Raw genomic sequence first — 18,370 nt, 5'->3', positions numbered from 1 at the left:
TGGAGACTGGATTAATTATGCTGAAAATAGTTTTTGCATCACAGAAATATATAAAAAATCTAAATGTTTAACTTTAATAGTATTTCACAATGGTATTTAATCAAATAAATGTAGCATTGGTGAGCATAAGAGGCATCTTAAAAACCATTCAAAAATCATATTAACCCCAAACTTTTGAATGGTTTTGAATGATGCTACGTGCTTTAAGTAGTTCAAACCTATATACTAATATCGTCAATATGTTAGTATATATCTACCATAGCAATATACTAAGTATAGTTCAAATCTATTAACATATTTACTGATATATCCCTTGAGAATTACTGGTATAAAAAATATAATTCAACTTTATTTGGAGTATTACTTGTGCACAATGCACATTTCTTGATATTAAGCCTAAAATATGTTTTAATGTCACAGCTGATGAGGATTGTGTGATCTTTTTGAAAAACATCAGTATTTAATGCAAAAACTAAATTTGCAATGATTTCACTTTAGCACACTCAAACATACTTCAGTATATCTTTAGCTGGACTTCTCAACACTACTTCTGCACAATTAAAATGCATTAAGTACAAAATTAGCAGACTTTAGGTATACCAGTTTAGTATACTAAAAGTACAATTGCAGGGTATTTTATTAAGTACATAAATGTGATGATGTTTTTGTAGTATACTTAGCAGGAAATAAATGTATTTCAAATTTATTTTAATGTATTTATTTTTCACTTCCCTTCTGCCTGAACTCAGATGGCATGGAAAATGGCATATGGGTTTAAAATATCACAAGGGAAAGTAAACAATGACAGGAGTTTTATTTTGGGGTTAACTATCTCTGTAATATAAACAAGAAAAGAAAATTGTCTATCTAGATGTCTAGGTGTCTAGAGTGTAGTTCAAACTATCATACAGTAAAGCACTGTTTAGGAGTTCTTCTCGCACATTCATGCTGTGTGTATGTGTGTGTCCCTGTTTAGAAGAGAAAGTGATGGCAGATGATGAATTCACTTGTGACCTTTTTCGCTTCCTGCAGCTGCTTTGTGAAGGCCACAACAACGGTGAGCTTCCTGAGATGTAGACTAATGCTTCTGAACACTTCCTCCACCACTTCTGTTAACTCGCTCTAGTGTTTGAAGAGAAAATCATGAGATCAGGAAAAGATGTGTTCCAAAAACAAGAACATCTCATCACATCTCAAAGCCCTTGCACTACAAATACACTGTATCACTTTAACTTTAATTCACCAAGAACAGATTCAATTGATCAAAATGAACATTTAGAACACTTTTAAAATGTCAAAAAAATAAAATAAAATAAAACATTGTGTGTTCATTGAAGAATCCTGAAAAAAATAACAAATGGCATTTTATTATATTATTTTAAAATGTAATAATATTTCACAATATTACTTATTTATTTATTAATTTTGCTGTATTTTTTATCAAATAAATGCAGCCTTGATAAGCACAGTGACTTCTTTCAAAGGCATAAAAAATCTCACTGACCCCAAACAATGCCTAAAAATGAAATGCCTAATTATTTAAAAGAACAGCTGGTTTTGCATTACCGTGTTTCTCCAGATTTCCAGAACTATCTGCGCACACAGACAGGCAGCACGACTACGATCAACATCATCATCTGCACGGTTGACTATCTGCTCAGACTGCAGGTATAGCTTCATCTCGCCTGACTTCGTCTACATATACTAGCACCAAAAGTATTTGGACACTTAAGAATGTGTTAATGGCATTGCGTATGAGAACAGGAAAACAAATAAGGTGAATAATTGTCCTCACTCGGTCTTCTTTTCTGTCTCAGGAGTCTATCAGTGACTTCTACTGGTATTACTCTGGGAAGGATATCATTGATGAACCAGGCAAAAGAAACTTTTCGAAGGCAATGACAGTTGCTAAACAGGTTTTCAACAGCCTGACTGAGTATATCCAGGTACTGATGTCACCATGTGCAGTCAAGCTCTTTCAAACTTGCATAGTTTATCTTTTTTTTTCTTTTTGTTTCTTCACCACAGGGTCCTTGCACTGGTAATCAGCAGTCTCTGGCTCACAGCAGATTGTGGGATGCCGTGGTGGGCTTCTTGCACGTGTTCGCGCACATGATGATGAAGCTAGCACAGGTAGGAACACACACTTTGAGTGCACACAAACACCTCTAACGTGACTGATAAATCTTATTATATTGATCAATTTTATTGCACCTAGAAGACCTCGGATATTTCCAGAAAAGGTTCCATCAACACTGAATCAGTATCATCTGTATGTTGTTTTATTTTGGCATTCAAATACTTGACATTGAGTTTTGCCTAATCTAAAATCAAAACATAATTTCACCAGCTTTACACAGAGGAAATCAGAGAAAAAAATGCATTATTTTTATTTAGGTTTTTTTTTTTTTGTATATTTTGTAGTATTTTTGCAAAAAAAAAATTGTGAAAGCATTTTAAGAGCAGGAATATTCGGATGTTAAATGTTCCAAATGTACATTTTTGTAGTGTTTAACTTGCATTGAGCTTATGATTTATGCAACAGAATGGAAGTCGAATGCATGTAATACAGTACATGTACATATATATATTCTATGCAAGTATGGTCAGAGTAGACTGATGAAGAATATTTTCTCTTGTTTTGGAGGTTGCATTTTTTTCTCAGTACTAATGTTTAACTATGCATAGTCTAATTCATTAATTAATTAAAGTTTTATTTAATACTTGTTTTAACAAGTTACTGATCCGTTTACTAATTTGGTGTTGACTGTGGTTATTAAAACATAGTATTGGAGTATTAAACCTTATAAAGAGACTTGGGGCCAGTTTTACTAAACAGCTCAAATTCCAAATGCAATTCTGAAACAGCGCTGATGGGTGTGGAAAATTCTTGACGAGAGATTTACTAACACATGCACAAATGTAAGAACACAGACACAACATCTTATTTACATATCGACCAATGCAATATACAAAGCGCAGCGCAAATTAGCGAAGTCGCAAATAAAAAAATAAATAAAGAAGCCACAGTAAGTTAAAAAGAACAACAGGCCAAATATGGAAAAAAAATTAAGGGTTGCAAGAAGTTTTGATAGAGCTAGTATTGGGTAACTCCTCCTAGTTGAGGGTTCCAAGACATCTTCTATTTCCTGAAGCAAATTAAAAATAACATGGCTTGGCAAATGACATGTTCGGAGAATGTGTTCTTTTGACATTCCGAAATTTGGAAAAATCCTCTGTTCTACCAAGCTACAGTGTCTTCTCCTAGCAACAACAATTGCAGCCATTTCAAGTGCAAAATAGTTAGAATTTTTTTTGGGGGGGTGTTAAATAATGGCGCAAATACCAGTAATTTGACGAGCATAACCTTAGCAAGTTGCGTTGCATAAATTGTGAAAATTTGCGATACATTTTTTTACATTTAAATTCTCTCCTCCCAAAAGTATTGCGTCTGAAAGGGAAACTCCTACAAATGCATATTCAATAAGGTCAGGCGCAAAAATAACAGTGCCTTTTCAGTGCTAAAAGTGTCTTTGAAAATCCTGACTACTATTTTAATGGCAAAAGACAGTTTGTGCTATTGCAAGCTGATAGTAAAACTGGCCCTTGGTTGTTACATTTCTTTAGAGTATCATCTGTTTTATGGCAAGCTTTTCTTAAATGTAACTGAGATTTTAAATAGTGTAGAATTTGTCTCAGTTTATTGGCTGATCACTATTTCCAAGCTTGATTGTAGTGGATTATCGAATGTATTGTATTTCACATTGTTTTTATTCTATTATATAAATGTTTAGTCCAGTATCGCCACTAATCCATGAATGTGGAACATGTTCACAAGTGTGACGTGAATGTTGATGCTCTATAATCTTTAATCATGTGTTGTTTCACGTAACCTTTCTGTTGTGTTGTTTGATTTTGTTCTGTGTGTTACACATCTGGTACCTGTGTACTTCATTTTTGTATTTCTTAAAATTGAGAATCTCTCCCTCAGCTCTCAGGCTTCAAAAATGTGAATATGGCTGATTTACCTGTCTCCAGTCAGACTCCAGTCTGTCGAAAGATCAATGCCCTCCTGTCAAAGTTGGTTCTTAAAAAACAAATTGACAAGGCCAACTTAACTGTAATGAGCTTATATTTCAACTAAATTTACTTAATTTTAATATAAAACAGCTTTGCCCTGTTTTTCTGCATAAAACGACGTGAGAGACTATAAAACAGACATGCAAAAAAAATTATAATAATAAATTGAATGAGGAAATATATCTAAGAGAGTTGGAGATACAAAATCAATACAAAATACAAAAATGTATTAAAAATGTTGATGGGTAACATTTTTATTCTGATGTGTAACCCTGCCAGATGCACCCTGACCCTGGACTCCGAAATGGCGTAAGGATCTTTGTTTTTGCTTCCATCTTACACTTGTGCACTGCTTTCCACACACGTTCACAGTACACAGAACAGTTTCTTCTTTGCTTCCTGTTTCCGTTGTATTGCTTATGTGTCGGCACGTTTTCTGCAAGTGTTTTCACTTGCAATTTTTTGTACATTCCCTCTGTCCCCACTGTATCAGTGTTGAATTTCTGAAAGCAGTCTTAACCTTGTTGGGTTTATTTTGATATACTGGAGCTGAGGGAGTCGTCACTATGCAATGTTACTGCTGTTGCTCACTTGTAGAGGAAATGTATTTCCCTCGACCTGCACTATGTTCAATTTTTCATATACAGACACACATTCTAAAGAAATCTGTACAATACTGCGTAAATCTCACAAAACCTGTCAAGATCACGTCTGGGTCACATTTTAAAAAGTATAAAAAGTGCATTCATATGTGTATTTTTTTATTTTTATTTTATTGTATTTGTCCAATTAAAATTAGCCTAAACCTAATGATATTCATTGCAATATTGTATTATGAACCTATGAAACAATATACCATTTATTTTTTTCTTTTTGCTTTTGATTTTGCAGTTTTGTGAGATTCTTCTAATCTTTCTTTATGTGTATGTGCAGGCCTTTGTGCTCTTTTGTTGTTAAACATGTTGCTGTGTTTACTGTGTTTGCAGGTGTGTGATATAGTTTTGTATGAAAGACTGTTTATGTGTCTGCTGGCTTTACTTCATATGCTTAGACCATTAGCTAGGCACATATAAAATGTGCTTGCAAAGAACCTAGATATTTATTGTTAATAATAGGAATTACGCACTATGCCACTTTGTGGCAATATTTTGCTGATACAAAGTCATAAAGAATATGATAGTCCTCATCTATGCCAGGACTGACATCTGCTTCAGGCTGTTTTATCATCATATCCATTTCTAAATGTCCCTGTGTTAGATGTTAGGTTACAGTATGTGATGCAATGTTTGTGTCTGTTTATAAACGCAAACCCAGGATCATTTCTGGAGTAGAACACATTCTGAGGTAAGCTGAGAGTAGGTGGAAATTGTCCCAATAGTGCCCCCCCCCAACCCAAATAAATAAATAAATACATAAATATTTCATTTATGCCACTAAAATTTACACACAAATTTAGCCTGATCAGGAGATTTGGTGTTCTCTGAAAAACTCTCTTTTCATGGTTCCATACTGCATATTATATTAAAAACTATGGAGTACCAGTAATATATGTGAGCTGAAAGATCTTTTTATGCGCTCTATAAGTGATAACGATTTTGTAGTTTAGAGTTTAGATAACAATTTTTATTTTTATTTTGTTGTGTGTCTGAATCTGGTTGTGTGAAACAGGACTCCAGCCAGATTGGTCTGTTGAAGGAGCTTCTGGATCTGCAGAAGGACATGGTGGTGATGCTTCTCTCTCTGTTAGAGGGTAATAAATATCTGTCCATCAAATTTGACTTTAATCTGTAAAGCCATTTAAAGGATTAGTTCACTTCCAGAATAAAAATGTCCTGATCATTTACTCACCCTCATGTCAACCAAGACGTTCATGTCTTTCTTTCTTCAGTCAAAAATAAATTAAGGTTTTTGAGGAAATTTTTTCTCCATATAGTGGACTTAAATGGTGGCCAAGAGGTTGAAGGTCCAAATTGCAGTTTCATTGAAGCTTCAAGTGACTCTACATGATCCCAGTCATAAGGGTCTTAACTAGCAAAACTATTTAAAAAAATAAAATAGTCACAAAATAATTGTCACATTGAAAAGGTCACACATGACATAGGCAGAAGTACCAACTCAGTGTTTACAAAGCGAACATGCAAAGAAAGTCAAAGGTCTTTTACATAAGAAGGTAAAATGATGTCAGCCGGTTTTAAAATTGGAGGAAAAAAATGAGATGGAGTTTTTCACCTTAGCCTACCTTTTTGAACAGAAGTACACAGAAAAGAACTAATGTGCTTTTCCATCATGATTATGTAATGTGTTAAGTCATGGACGCACATTGCAGAAAAAACTTTTTTTTAGAAAATGAAAAATAATTTAGCTAAATAAGACCCTTATTCCTCAGGTGGGATCATGTAGATTCCTTTGAAGCTGCATTAAAACTGCAATTTGGACCTTTGGACCCGTTGGGCACCATTAACGTTCACTATAGGGATAAAAATCCTGGAATATTTTCCTCTAAAAAACTCTTTGTGACTGAAGAAAGAAAGACATGAATATCATTGAATTATCAGGAAATGTTTTATTGTGGAAGTGAACTAATCATTTAAGTCATGATCTACAGCCTGCTTTTTCTTGTATTGTTACAGGTAACATTGTGAATGGCACAATCGCTCGTCAGATGGTTGACATGCTGGTTGAGTCATCCAGCAACGTAGAGATGATTCTCAAGTTCTTTGACATGTTCCTCAAACTGAAGGACATTGTGGCATCGGATGCCTTCCGTGACTATGTGACGGACCCTCGTGGCCTTATCTCCAAGAAAGACTTCTCCAAGGCTATGGACAGTCAGAAGCAATACACTCCATCTGAGATCCAGTTCCTGCTGTCTTGCTCTGAAGCCGATGAGAATGAGATGATCAATTTTGAGGAGTTTGCAGATCGTTTCCAAGAGCCAGCCAAAGACATCGGCTTCAACATTGCTGTGCTACTCACCAACCTGTCTGAGCATGTTCCTCATGACACTCGCTTGCAGAACTTTTTGGAGCAAGCTGAGAGTGTGCTCAACTACTTCCGACCCTTCCTGGGCCGTATCGAGATCATGGGTGCCGGCAAGAGGATAGAACGGATCTACTTTGAAATCAGCGAGGCCAACCGCAACCAGTGGGAGATGCCTCAGGTCAGAGAGTCAAAGCGGCAGTTCATCTTTGATGTCGTCAATGAGGGTGGTGAGTCTGAGAAGATGGAGCTCTTTGTGAACTTCTGCGAGGACACCATTTTTGAGATGAACATTGCCTCGCAGATCTCAGAGCAGGAAGAGGAGGTGATTGAAGATGAGGACGAAGAAGATGAGGAGGAGAGCAGTGGTGGCGGGAATGGAGAGGGTGAAGGAGATGAAGGGAATGGAGAAGCAGCACCACTTGAATCCAGCTCAGCCTTTTCAGACTTCATCAAGAGCGTAATGGACTTCATCAGCCTCTTCACTTTCCGCAATCTCAGACGCCGTTACCGCAAAATCAGGAAAATGACCATAAAGGACATGATTGTTGGTCTGGTCATGTTCCTCTATACTGTCCTCTTTGGCATCCTGCACTTCATCTACAGTGTCTGCCGAGGTTTCTTCATGCTCATCTGGAACACTCTCTTCGGAGGAGGTCTGGTGGAGGGAGCTAAGAAGATGACATTGACAGAGATCCTTACTAACATGCCCGACCCAACTCAAGATGAGGTGCACGGTGACCTTCCACCTGAGCCAGGAGCAAGAAAAGTTCAAGAATCAGGCGGAGCTGGTGAGGGAGAGGAGGGAACAGGAGTAGGAGAGGAGGAAGCAGAAGAAGGAGAAGAGGATGATGGTGGAAGACCTGGTTTTGGTCCTCACGGTGGTTTAGGAGATATGGGAGAAACTGAGCCAGAGGAGCCTCCGACTCCAGAAGGCAGCCCACTGCTGAAGAGGAAACTGGTGAGAAGAAGAGTTTTGTATTTATAGTCTAAAGATGTTATCTTTACTCAGTGAACTTTCACAGGGGAAATCCAATAGTTTTAGTTGGAATTAGTCGGGAATTACTTAGTCAGGAACGTAATGTGAGGGTAAAATATTTAAGTTAATCACATGACTTCTGTGTGAGTGGTGCTTCATACGTACATCACATCATTGTAGACAACATACTATGGACCTTTTTAACCTGTGAAATTTTGCCTGAATTGTGCTAATGTGACTGCAACTTAAGAGTGAACATCCCTCATCACGTTTCAACATTGTTCTCCTTCTCTTTGTCAAATATAATGGTGCTTCTTGCTTTGTAGACTCATAATCAAAATCTCTCAGTCTACATATTCCTCTCCTGTGGGTATTTCAGGTGGTTGAGGAAGGAGAGGGAAAAGCAGTAGAAGAGGAGAAAGTAGAGGAAGAAACAACCCCTGAACCGGAAAAAGCAGAGTAAGTAATGGGAATCAAAGACTTTAATTGGTGAAAAGTCTTCTTATTCACCTACAAATTCATCTTATCCTTCTGTCCATCAAAGTGATGAAAATGGAGAGAAGGCAGAGAAGGAGGCAGAACCTGAGCCAGAAGAAAAAACAGATGAAGAGCAAGAGGTGAAAAAAGCAAAGGCTAAAGCAAAGAAAGGCAAGAAGCAAGAGGAAGAGGGCTTTGAACTCTGGAATGAACTGGAAGTCCAAAGAAACAAGTTCATGGTAATTACAATTATTTATCTGTATACACCTTTCACTGTCATGTAGAGTGAATGTTGTTTCATGTTTAATTCAGTTATATTATATTACATTATATTATTAACATTTTTCATTCATAACTTTTGATTCTGATTGCATCTAAAAGGTAATCCACTTTCTCTTCTAGAACTATCTGTCTCGCAATTTCTACAACCTGCGCTTCCTGGCTCTCTTCATTGCCTTTGCACTCAACTTCATTCTGCTCTTCTACAGGGTCAGTATGATAATAAAACAGGATTTTTCTAAATGAAGTCTTGGGAGCCCCAAGGGTGGTCTGAATTTTTATTTGATTCATTATTTATTTAGCATTTTTAGTTAACATGCATTTATTATGCATTCTACAGGCTGGTCTACAAAGGGTTTCCTTGCAATTTAACAGCAAAAAAATAAAATAAATAAATAAATTGAACACTTCAAGAAAACACTTTACAGCCATGTGATTTTCTGTAATTTGTTTCAAGAACAAATTGGACTTAAGCTAGCCATTCCTCCGCAGGTATCTGACAGCCCACCTGGAGAAGAGGAAGAGTTTGAGGGTTCGGCTATGTTTGAGGGTTCTGGAGTATTTGAAGGCTCTGCTGTATTTGAAGGCTCTGGTGTGTTTGAGGGCTCTGGGATCTTTGAGGGCTCTGCTGGAGAAGCTGAAGGTTCTGGAATGGAGGAGAATGGAGAGGAAGATGAGGAAGAAGGGTTTGTTTACTTCTTCCTGGAAGAGAGCACTGGATATATGGAACCCGCTTTGGCCTTCTTCTCTATATTACACACCATCATTTCTTTCCTCTGTATCATCGGCTACAACTGTCTGAAGGTCAGGAGCCCTGGATTCTGTCACTGAATTCTGTCATCATTTACTCACCCTCATGTCATTTCAAACCTGTATGACTTACTTTCTTCTGTGAGACATGAAGAGATGTGTCAAGAGTGTCAACACTGCTCTTTTCCAAACAACGAAAGCATTAAATGACTAAAAAGTACCCATGAAGTGTCATAAATGTGTGTCCGTACAACTTGTAAACTATATTCTATATTCCTCTGAAGCCTTCTGTCATGTATTGAGTAAATTATGACAGAAATGTAATTTTGGTGTGAAATATTTATTTTCACTTGGTTAAGCTAGTGTGAGCTGCTAACGTTTTCGCATATGTGTAGGTTCCTTTGGTCATCTTTAAGAGAGAGAAGGAACTAGCCCGTAAACTAGAGTTTGACGGTTTGTACGTGACTGAACAACCAGAAGATGATGACATCAAGGGCCAGTGGGACAGACTTGTCCTCAATACACCGTAATACTACTATATTATTAATATTTCTAAATTTATAAGCAAGTATCCCTGTGACTGCAATCAGTAATTCCCTTTCATTTTCCACTCAGGTCTTTCCCGAACAACTACTGGGACAAATTTGTGAAGAGAAAGGTCAGGAGCTTACAATACTGGTGTGTAGATGTATTGAGAGATGTCGGTGACTGAGCATGTCTATGGTGTGTCTGTATTGTAGGTGCTAGAGAAGTATGGCGATATCTATGGTAGAGAAAGAATCGCTGAGCTACTCGGCATGGATCTAGCATCCCTTGATGTCAGTGCTATGACACACGAGAAGAAGCCTCACATTGATCCCTCAATGTTCACATGGTACAGAAAGATGCAAAACACACTCATAATAAGTGTCACCAATATGTCATCAATGTCACCACACAGCCAATGCGAGTAACAAAAATTATTCAATACCACAAAAACAAATATGCCATTAGGTAGGGATGGGAACTGCTCTAACGAATCCAATTGCTTAAAGGGTTACCCCACCCCAAAATGAAAATTTTGTCATTAATCACTTACCTCCATGTTGTTCCAAACCCGTAAAAGCTTAGTTTTTATTTAGAACACAAATTAAGATATTTGTGATGCATTCTGATAGCTCTCTGACCTTCTCATAGACAGCAATGCAATTAACACGATCAAGGTCCAGAAACGTAACAAGGAGATCAATAAAATAACCAATGTGACATCAGGGGTTCAACTGTATTACAGTTGAACCCCTGATTGTCACGTTACAATCGGGAAGGAGTGAGGAGATGCAGGATAATTCATCAAATATGGAATGCAAACAACGGGCATATACAGGAACTAGAAGACATTTAACAGCAAAAACCCAGGAAAACAGGGGTTAAGTGGACTGAAACAAATAAGACATGACATGTGACAGATCGCCCGGACGCACATTCCGCATTATAACAAATCCAATGGGGAGGGGAGGGGAGGGGAGCGGATCAGGACGCCATGGCAGAGTAGACAGTTCAGGGAACCATAAAGGATCAGGAGACTCGGGAGGCCATGGTGGATCAGGAGACTCGGGAGGCCATGGCGGATCTTCTGTGGCCTTACCCGTCATGGGCTGGGCATTGATTGTGTTAATTACATTGCTTAATTTGTGTTCCGAAAATGAACAAAGCATTTACGAGTTTGGAATGACAAAGGGGTAGGTGAATTAAGGACACAAATTTCATTTTGGGGTGGCGTAACCCTTTAAACTGTTCCACTAATGACTTTTGAAGTGGGAATATTTGGAAAGTGAAATATAGAAGCCAAATGAAAGAAGAAAGACAGTTTTAAACTAAATGTATTATTCACTACAATTACAGTTCACAAAAGCTAATTAAAAATAGATTGGGAGCTGTACTACTCTTTGTTTTAAAATCAATAAAAAGTGGCTCAAAATAGTCATTTGTTTGGCAATTGAACTATTCTGGTCAAGCTCATTTTCTTGCTTCATAAGAGTGATTTGTGTGAACTTCAGACATCACTGCTCTTAAACATGATGTAATAATAGGATGGAGATTCTGTTTCTCATTATAAATTTGAATCATTCCACAGGTTTACATCTATTGACATCAAATACCAAATCTGGAAATTTGGAGTGGTATTCACTGATAATGTGAGTTTCAGTTAAGACAACACTTTTTCCTAAGTTGTTAGATGAGGATATTTATAGAAATGATAATTTATTTGGATTCTATTTTGCTCTTAGACGTTCCTGTATCTGGTTTGGTATCTGGTCATGTCAGTGCTTGGCCACTTCAACAACTTTTTCTTCGCCTGTCATCTGCTGGACATCGCTATGGGCGTCAAAACCCTGCGCACCATCCTGTCCTCTGTAACTCACAATGGCAAACAGGTACAGCTCTCAGATAACGTCATATCTGACTGAGATTTGATAAAAATCTCTTCCAAATGTAAATTTTAATCTTGATGATTGATGACTGTGGTTCAGCTGCTGATGACGGTGGGTCTGCTGGCTGTGGTGGTCTACCTCTACACAGTGGTGGCCTTCAATTTCTTCCGAAAGTTCTACAACATGAGCGAGGATGAAGACGAACCGGATATGAAGTGTGACGACATGATGACTGTTAGTGTTCCTCCACACATAACTACATTTGGTTCAAATACACTTTATCATTTCATGCCTGACAGTGATCATGTCTTCTCTCTCAGTGTTATCTGTTCCACATGTACGTGGGTGTGCGAGCTGGTGGTGGTATAGGAGACGAGATCGAGGATCCAGCCGGAGACGAGTATGAACTTTACCGTGTGGTCTTTGACATCACCTTCTTCTTTTTTGTCATTGTCATCCTGCTGGCCATCATTCAAGGTGAGGAACGTTTCTAGAGAAATTCAGACACTGTGGACTATTTACCACTTTGTTGATGTAATGTTTGGTCATAACATTATGAAATGCTGTTTGTGTTGTGTGCAGGTCTGATCATTGATGCCTTTGGTGAGCTGAGAGATCAGCAGGAGCAGGTCCGAGAGGACATGGAGGTACTTTTTTATTACATAAAGGAATAGTTAACCTGCAATTGACAATTTGCTGGAAATTGACTCACTCTCAGGCCATTCAAGATGTAGATGAGTTTGTTTCTTTATCAGAACAGATTTGGAGAAATTTAGCATCTAGCTCTTGGAAATGATGGATCCTTTGCAGTGAATGGGTGTCATTATAATGAGAGTTTAAAAAGATTAAAAATAATCTGCAAATAATCCACATTAGAAACAATACAAACTACGATTAGTGGATTATGTGTAGTCTAGTTGCTAAATGGTCACTTTGTTATGGTGGCCCAGTAGTGTACAATACAAAAAAAATCTCCACTACACAATGAAAACATGCCTAAACACAATGAAATTAGCACAACAGAACGTAAACATGCCACAACACAACGGAACTTGCACAACACAACAAAATTTGACCTAAGTGTTGTGTTGTGGAGATTTTCTTGTGTTGTGCTTTTCTGAGCCACTGTACTCTGTGGCCGGAAAAATCAGAAAAATGCTATTTAATTAAACCTATTCAGCCATGCAAACTATAGCTAGCTGCAAGCTCAGGTAACTTGCTATAAACATATCTGGTGCATCTGAAATCGCATGCTGTCTAAATATGGGTACTACATTTCATAAGGAAAGAACTTTGCATTTGTTAAAGGTACATTCAGTATAGTTTGAATGTGTGTAATGTATAAACGGATGTACTAAATTCACCATGTTATCACTTATCATCCACAAATTCTCTCCTGTGGCCTCATGTCATAGTAAAGTGACCAATGGTTGCACACTTCAGAATCTCTGCAAAAGTAGTGGGTCATCTTCGTCTATTGTTTTATGAATACTACAATTGCAAACATACTATTCATTTCGCATACTGTTTTTCGGCTATGGTATAGTAAGAAAGTAGGCATGTTCTGATGCTAAGATTAACTATAACTAGCTTTCTCAGTGAGATTCTATTCAAACTGTTTGCTCCGCAATGACAGTAGTTGATGTTAAAGGAAAAAAAATACTTGACTTCAGAAGGTTTTTGCTAATGTGTACCATAGCACCCCTTGTGGCAACTGCTGAGAATGAAATATGTAGGTGTCTTGCATTATGGATTGTGGTTTTTAAATTAAGATCTTTTTTCGTTTGTTTGTTTGTTTGTTTTTTTCAAAGACTAAGTGTTTCATTTGTGGAATTGGAAGCGACTACTTTGACTCGACTCCACATGGCTTCGAGACGCATACGCTGGAGGAGCACAATTTAGCCAACTACATGTAAGTGTTTTGTTTGTTCAGAAACAACAAAAGCTAATATTTGATTCCTTATTTTGAGACTATGTTTTTTCTGCCATGCAGGTTCTTCCTGATGTATTTAATCAATAAAGATGAAACGGAGCACACAGGACAGGTCAGTGTTGTTTCATTCTTAGCACTGTCCAAAACTGTCTTTCTGAAACATACAAATAAAAAACTTTGCATCTTAGATGGTAGACATTATAAATATATACACTACCATTTAAAAGTTTGGGTGGATAAGATATTTTAGGCTTACCATGGCTGCATTTATTTGATAAAAATGCAGTAATGTTGAGAAGCAGTTCCATTTTAATATTTTTTTTAATCTAATTTATTCCTGTGATGGTAAAGCTAAATAAATTCATTGCTTCAGTCTTCAGTGTCACACATTCCTTCAGAAATATGCTAATTTGGTGCTCAAGAAATCTTTCTTATTATTATCAGTGTTGAAAACAATTGTGCTTCTTCATGTTTTTGTTGAAACCATGATTGACGTGAATTTTTTCATTGTTTGATTAACAGGAAGTTTAAAAGAACAGCATTTATAAACATGCCACAACACAACGAAATTAGCACAACACAATAGAAACATGCCACAACATAATGAAATTAGCACAACACAATGGAAACATATCACAATACAATAAAATTAGCACAACACAATGGAAACATGCCACAACAGAACAAAATTAGCAGAACACAACGGAAACATGCCACAACACAATGAAATTAGCACAACACAATGGAAACATGCCACAACAGAACAAAATTAGCAGAACACAACGGAAACATGCCACAACACAATGAAATTAGCACAACACAATGGAAACATGCCACAACAGAACAAAATTAGCAGAACACAACGGAAACATGCCACAACACAATGAAATTAGCACAACACAATGGAAACATGCCACAACAGAACAAAATTAGCACAACACAACGGAAACATGCCACAACACAATGAAATTAGCACAACACAATGGAAACATGCCACAACAGAACAAAATTAGCAGAACACAACGGAAACATGCCACAACACAATGAAATTAGCACAATACAACGGAAACACAACGAATATAGCACAATACAACGGAAACACAACGAAATTAGCACAACACAACAAAAACATGCCACAACATGACTAAATTAGCACAACACAACAAAAACATGCCACAACATGACGAAATTAGCACAACACAATGGAAACATGCCACAACAGAACAAAATTAGCAGAACACAACGGAAACATGCCACAAGACAATGAAATTAGCACAATACAACGGAAACACAACGAATATAGCACAATACAACGGAAACACAACGAAATTAGCACAACACAACAAAAACATGCCACAACATGACTAAATTAGCACAACACAACAAAAACATGCCACAACATGACGAAATTAGCACAACACAATGGAAACATGCCACAACAGAACAAAATTAGCAGAACACAACGGAAACATGCCACAACACAATGAAATTAGCACAATACAACGGAAACACAACGAATATAGCACAATACAACGGAAACACAACGAAATTAGCACAACACAACAAAAACATGCCACAACATGACGAAATTAGCACAACACAATGGAAACATGCCACAACATGACGAAATTAGCACAACACAATGGAAACATGCCACAACACAACGGAGATAGCACATTACTTTTTTTTTCATGGTTTGATTAACAGGAAGTTGCTGAATTGTATTAAAATGCAGTGTATTCATTTGATTTTTCTCCCTTTCTAGGAGTCCTATGTATGGAAAATGTACCAGGAGCGATGCTGGGACTTCTTCCCAGCTGGGGACTGTTTCAGGAAGCAATATGAAGATCAACTTGGCTAATTCTACAACCTTGAAAGTGTGTGTTTGTGTGCAAGTATCATTTCAGGAATGACGGTCAAAGAGGGAATTATTACAAATAGTCAAAAGAAGGGAACAAGGGATAAATGACCGACTGTAGCCAACACATCACACAGACCACACAGACCCACTCATAATACTTAAAACCTTAGATTTCCCAGTTTGACTAAACAAGAGAGAAAAAGACCTTCAAAATAAAGTTTTTTAAACTGTATATACACACTACAAAGACCATTTAAATCACATCAAGCCAAAATGAACAAACACCCCTAAACAAAGCCTTCCTTTCCTCTATGTTTTGTCTGTCACTATCAATCTAAAAATTCTCAGTGCCTAATGTTGAATCTTAACTGTACAGTGAGGATTTAAGTATGATTTTATTGATAATCTCTAGCGATCTTTATATGTGTAGAGTAGCTGTCTAGATCTTTTAATTTTAGGATTATATAAATAAAGCCTTGTTTATGTTTATATATTCGTGTATACCACAGAAATATAGCCATATGAGTGGTAGCATCACTCATTAAGCATTTCGGCAAATATCAAGCCAGGCTTTTCCCCTGGCCCATCAAGCGAATGTGAGAATGTAAGTATTACAACCCCAATACTTCTCTCCCTCCTCGGTTTTAAGTTTCAGAGAATTACAAATGAGAAGTTTTAACTCCTGTTTTGCACTCTATAGTCTTATAATGGGACGCTGTATCCATGCCAAGCACATACTTACATGGAGTCCTGCTACACAATGCTTTATTACAAATATAAAGAGGTGGAGAGGGTCATTCGTTTTATTAAAAACATCCTCTCTAGATTTACAAGACTATGTCCTTTTACTCTGATTATGAGAAAGAAGTACTATCATGACTATATGCACGGTATTATTTATGTTGCTATACTGTCATTTAAGACCTTGACGTGAACTAAGCTGTCTCATTCAGATAGCAAGACTGCAACTTCATTTATCCACTTAAATACATAGATGATATATTTTTGTTGGAGCTCTAAATAATTAAGATACTCTGAACTCAATGTGTCACAAGTGAGTATTTATTATGTACCTTTTTTGGAGGGGAATATAGGTCAGAATTTAGTAGAAAAGTGGAAAAGGAATGTGAGGTAGATTAAGTTAACGTAGAGATAACAAAGACGACGTGTTTTTGCCTGTTAGATTTTTATTCTTTTTGGCGAAATGGTGTGTAGTCGTAGGTCTCTGATATTTGCGCATCAGACATCTCCAAGCGACTGAAATAAACTCACATGTGCATGTTCCACCTTGTACGTTCTGCTGACATGCTATGACAGCACATTAAGAGTGTGTGTTGAGGTCTTTTGGTGTGTTTTGCTCTGAGAGCTCAGAGATGGAAGAATCAACTTCTCTGGATCTGACTGTGCATCAAGCTGAATCCTGTGTTTCAGTGCACATTAAACAGTTCCAATAATTTAAGAGTACTGTTGTCTGTCTTTCGTACTGGATTTGTGTCTGTAGGTTCTTATAAGCCTTAAGGACCTTGCACACTGAGTATTCATTTTTTTTGCATTCGTCATCCTTTCCTTTCCTATCAAAATGCTTCCTACGGATGCGAAAATGCAGAAAATCAAACCTGATGCAAATTTTTTATGATGGACAAAAGTTTCAGAGGCAGACACAACTTGAAGTTGTATATATATTTTTAAAAGTGCTCAAATTTCACTCAGTGTGCAATAACATTTACTATCTAATACATGTCTTCAGTAATTGTACCGTGTAAAACATGTGTGTTCGTTGTTAATATGAAATTCTACAGGCATTTTATAGAAGTACAGTACATGGTTTTGTTTAGTAGTATCATTACAACAGTTGATAGTTCATTCAAACACACTGATATGTTCAGAAACAAATCCAGCGTCTGTTTCTAAATTGAATAATTCACTCAACCGATTTGTGTTGAACGCACTGGAACTAAATAAGTGGAATTCAGAATAATATAATAGCATACTACTCTTAATTTTCCAACTTCGTATAACAGCAATAGTAGTAGTATTAGTAGTATACTAGCATGTGGTTATTTAGCAAGTGACTGTGTGTCACATTCTGTGATGGCAATGAACAATGGAGACAAGGAACAAATAAAACTTTAATCCAGGAAACATAGGGTACATCCAACAATGGGAACAGCAGGAAACACGTACATGAGAAGTAGACCCAACAGAGACAGACTAGGACTTAAGTACACAGGGAAATGAGGATAATTAACTAAACACAGCTGGAAACAAATAATGACTAATTGGGGAACCTAATGGAAACAGGAAGGACCAAATAAGGAAACACAGGAACAGAAACTGGCAAAACACGACTCGGAACAGTCCAGAATCCTGACACTGTTTAGGAGTGAGTCTTTAATTTACTCAACCGCCAAACTGATTCATTCAAGAAATAAATAAAGTGGTCGTGTTTATATCAATCATTTACTCAAGTGATTCATCCAAACATACTGATTCATTCAGGAACAAATCAAGTCACTGTCTTTATGCCTGAGACATTGAATTGTTCATTTAGTCGATTCATCTAAACATTCTAATTTAATGAGCCCCAACACACCACGGTTTGTTGCTCGGAGTCACTGTAA

The 18,370-nt window shown here is 37.1% G+C and overlaps 1 protein-coding gene across 13 annotated transcripts in view; it reads left to right on the top strand.

Moving 5' to 3' along the window:
* The window catches only part of LOC132101371 (ryanodine receptor 1-like), a 110,599-nt gene extending 94,017 nt beyond the window's left edge, over window positions 1-16,582 (top strand). For 6 of the 13 annotated variants that reach the window (XM_059506275.1, XM_059506276.1, XM_059506273.1 and 3 more), the window contains 24 exons: window positions 977-1,057; window positions 1,580-1,668; window positions 1,818-1,946; window positions 2,029-2,133; window positions 2,219-2,272; window positions 4,360-4,389; window positions 5,395-5,424; window positions 5,749-5,830; window positions 6,711-8,020; window positions 8,418-8,497; window positions 8,583-8,754; window positions 8,918-9,004; window positions 9,287-9,598; window positions 9,940-10,070; window positions 10,160-10,202; window positions 10,285-10,418; window positions 11,658-11,718; window positions 11,812-11,958; window positions 12,055-12,189; window positions 12,276-12,432; window positions 12,538-12,602; window positions 13,767-13,867; window positions 13,949-14,000; window positions 15,654-16,582. In XM_059506275.1, the coding sequence (XP_059362258.1) occupies window positions 977-1,057; window positions 1,580-1,668; window positions 1,818-1,946; window positions 2,029-2,133; window positions 2,219-2,272; window positions 4,360-4,389; window positions 5,395-5,424; window positions 5,749-5,830; window positions 6,711-8,020; window positions 8,418-8,497; window positions 8,583-8,754; window positions 8,918-9,004; window positions 9,287-9,598; window positions 9,940-10,070; window positions 10,160-10,202; window positions 10,285-10,418; window positions 11,658-11,718; window positions 11,812-11,958; window positions 12,055-12,189; window positions 12,276-12,432; window positions 12,538-12,602; window positions 13,767-13,867; window positions 13,949-14,000; window positions 15,654-15,749 (3,683 nt within the window). In that variant the 3' untranslated portion in view covers window positions 15,750-16,582. The remainder of the gene's footprint in view (window positions 1-976; window positions 1,058-1,579; window positions 1,669-1,817; window positions 1,947-2,028; window positions 2,134-2,218; window positions 2,273-4,359; window positions 4,390-5,394; window positions 5,425-5,748; window positions 5,831-6,710; window positions 8,021-8,417; window positions 8,498-8,582; window positions 8,755-8,917; window positions 9,005-9,286; window positions 9,599-9,939; window positions 10,071-10,159; window positions 10,203-10,284; window positions 10,419-11,657; window positions 11,719-11,811; window positions 11,959-12,054; window positions 12,190-12,275; window positions 12,433-12,537; window positions 12,603-13,766; window positions 13,868-13,948; window positions 14,001-15,653) is intronic. The other 7 variants (XM_059506284.1, XM_059506283.1, XM_059506280.1 and 4 more) reach the window with 2 other exon arrangements.
* Window positions 16,583-18,370: the final 1,788 nt, after the last annotated feature.

Source organism: Carassius carassius, chromosome 23, assembly GCF_963082965.1.
Source record: "Carassius carassius chromosome 23, fCarCar2.1, whole genome shotgun sequence".
NCBI classification, from domain to species: domain Eukaryota; kingdom Metazoa; phylum Chordata; class Actinopteri; order Cypriniformes; family Cyprinidae; genus Carassius; species Carassius carassius.
The sequence above is the reverse complement of the archived record's forward strand: the minus strand, read 5'-3'. Positions and strand labels throughout refer to the sequence as shown.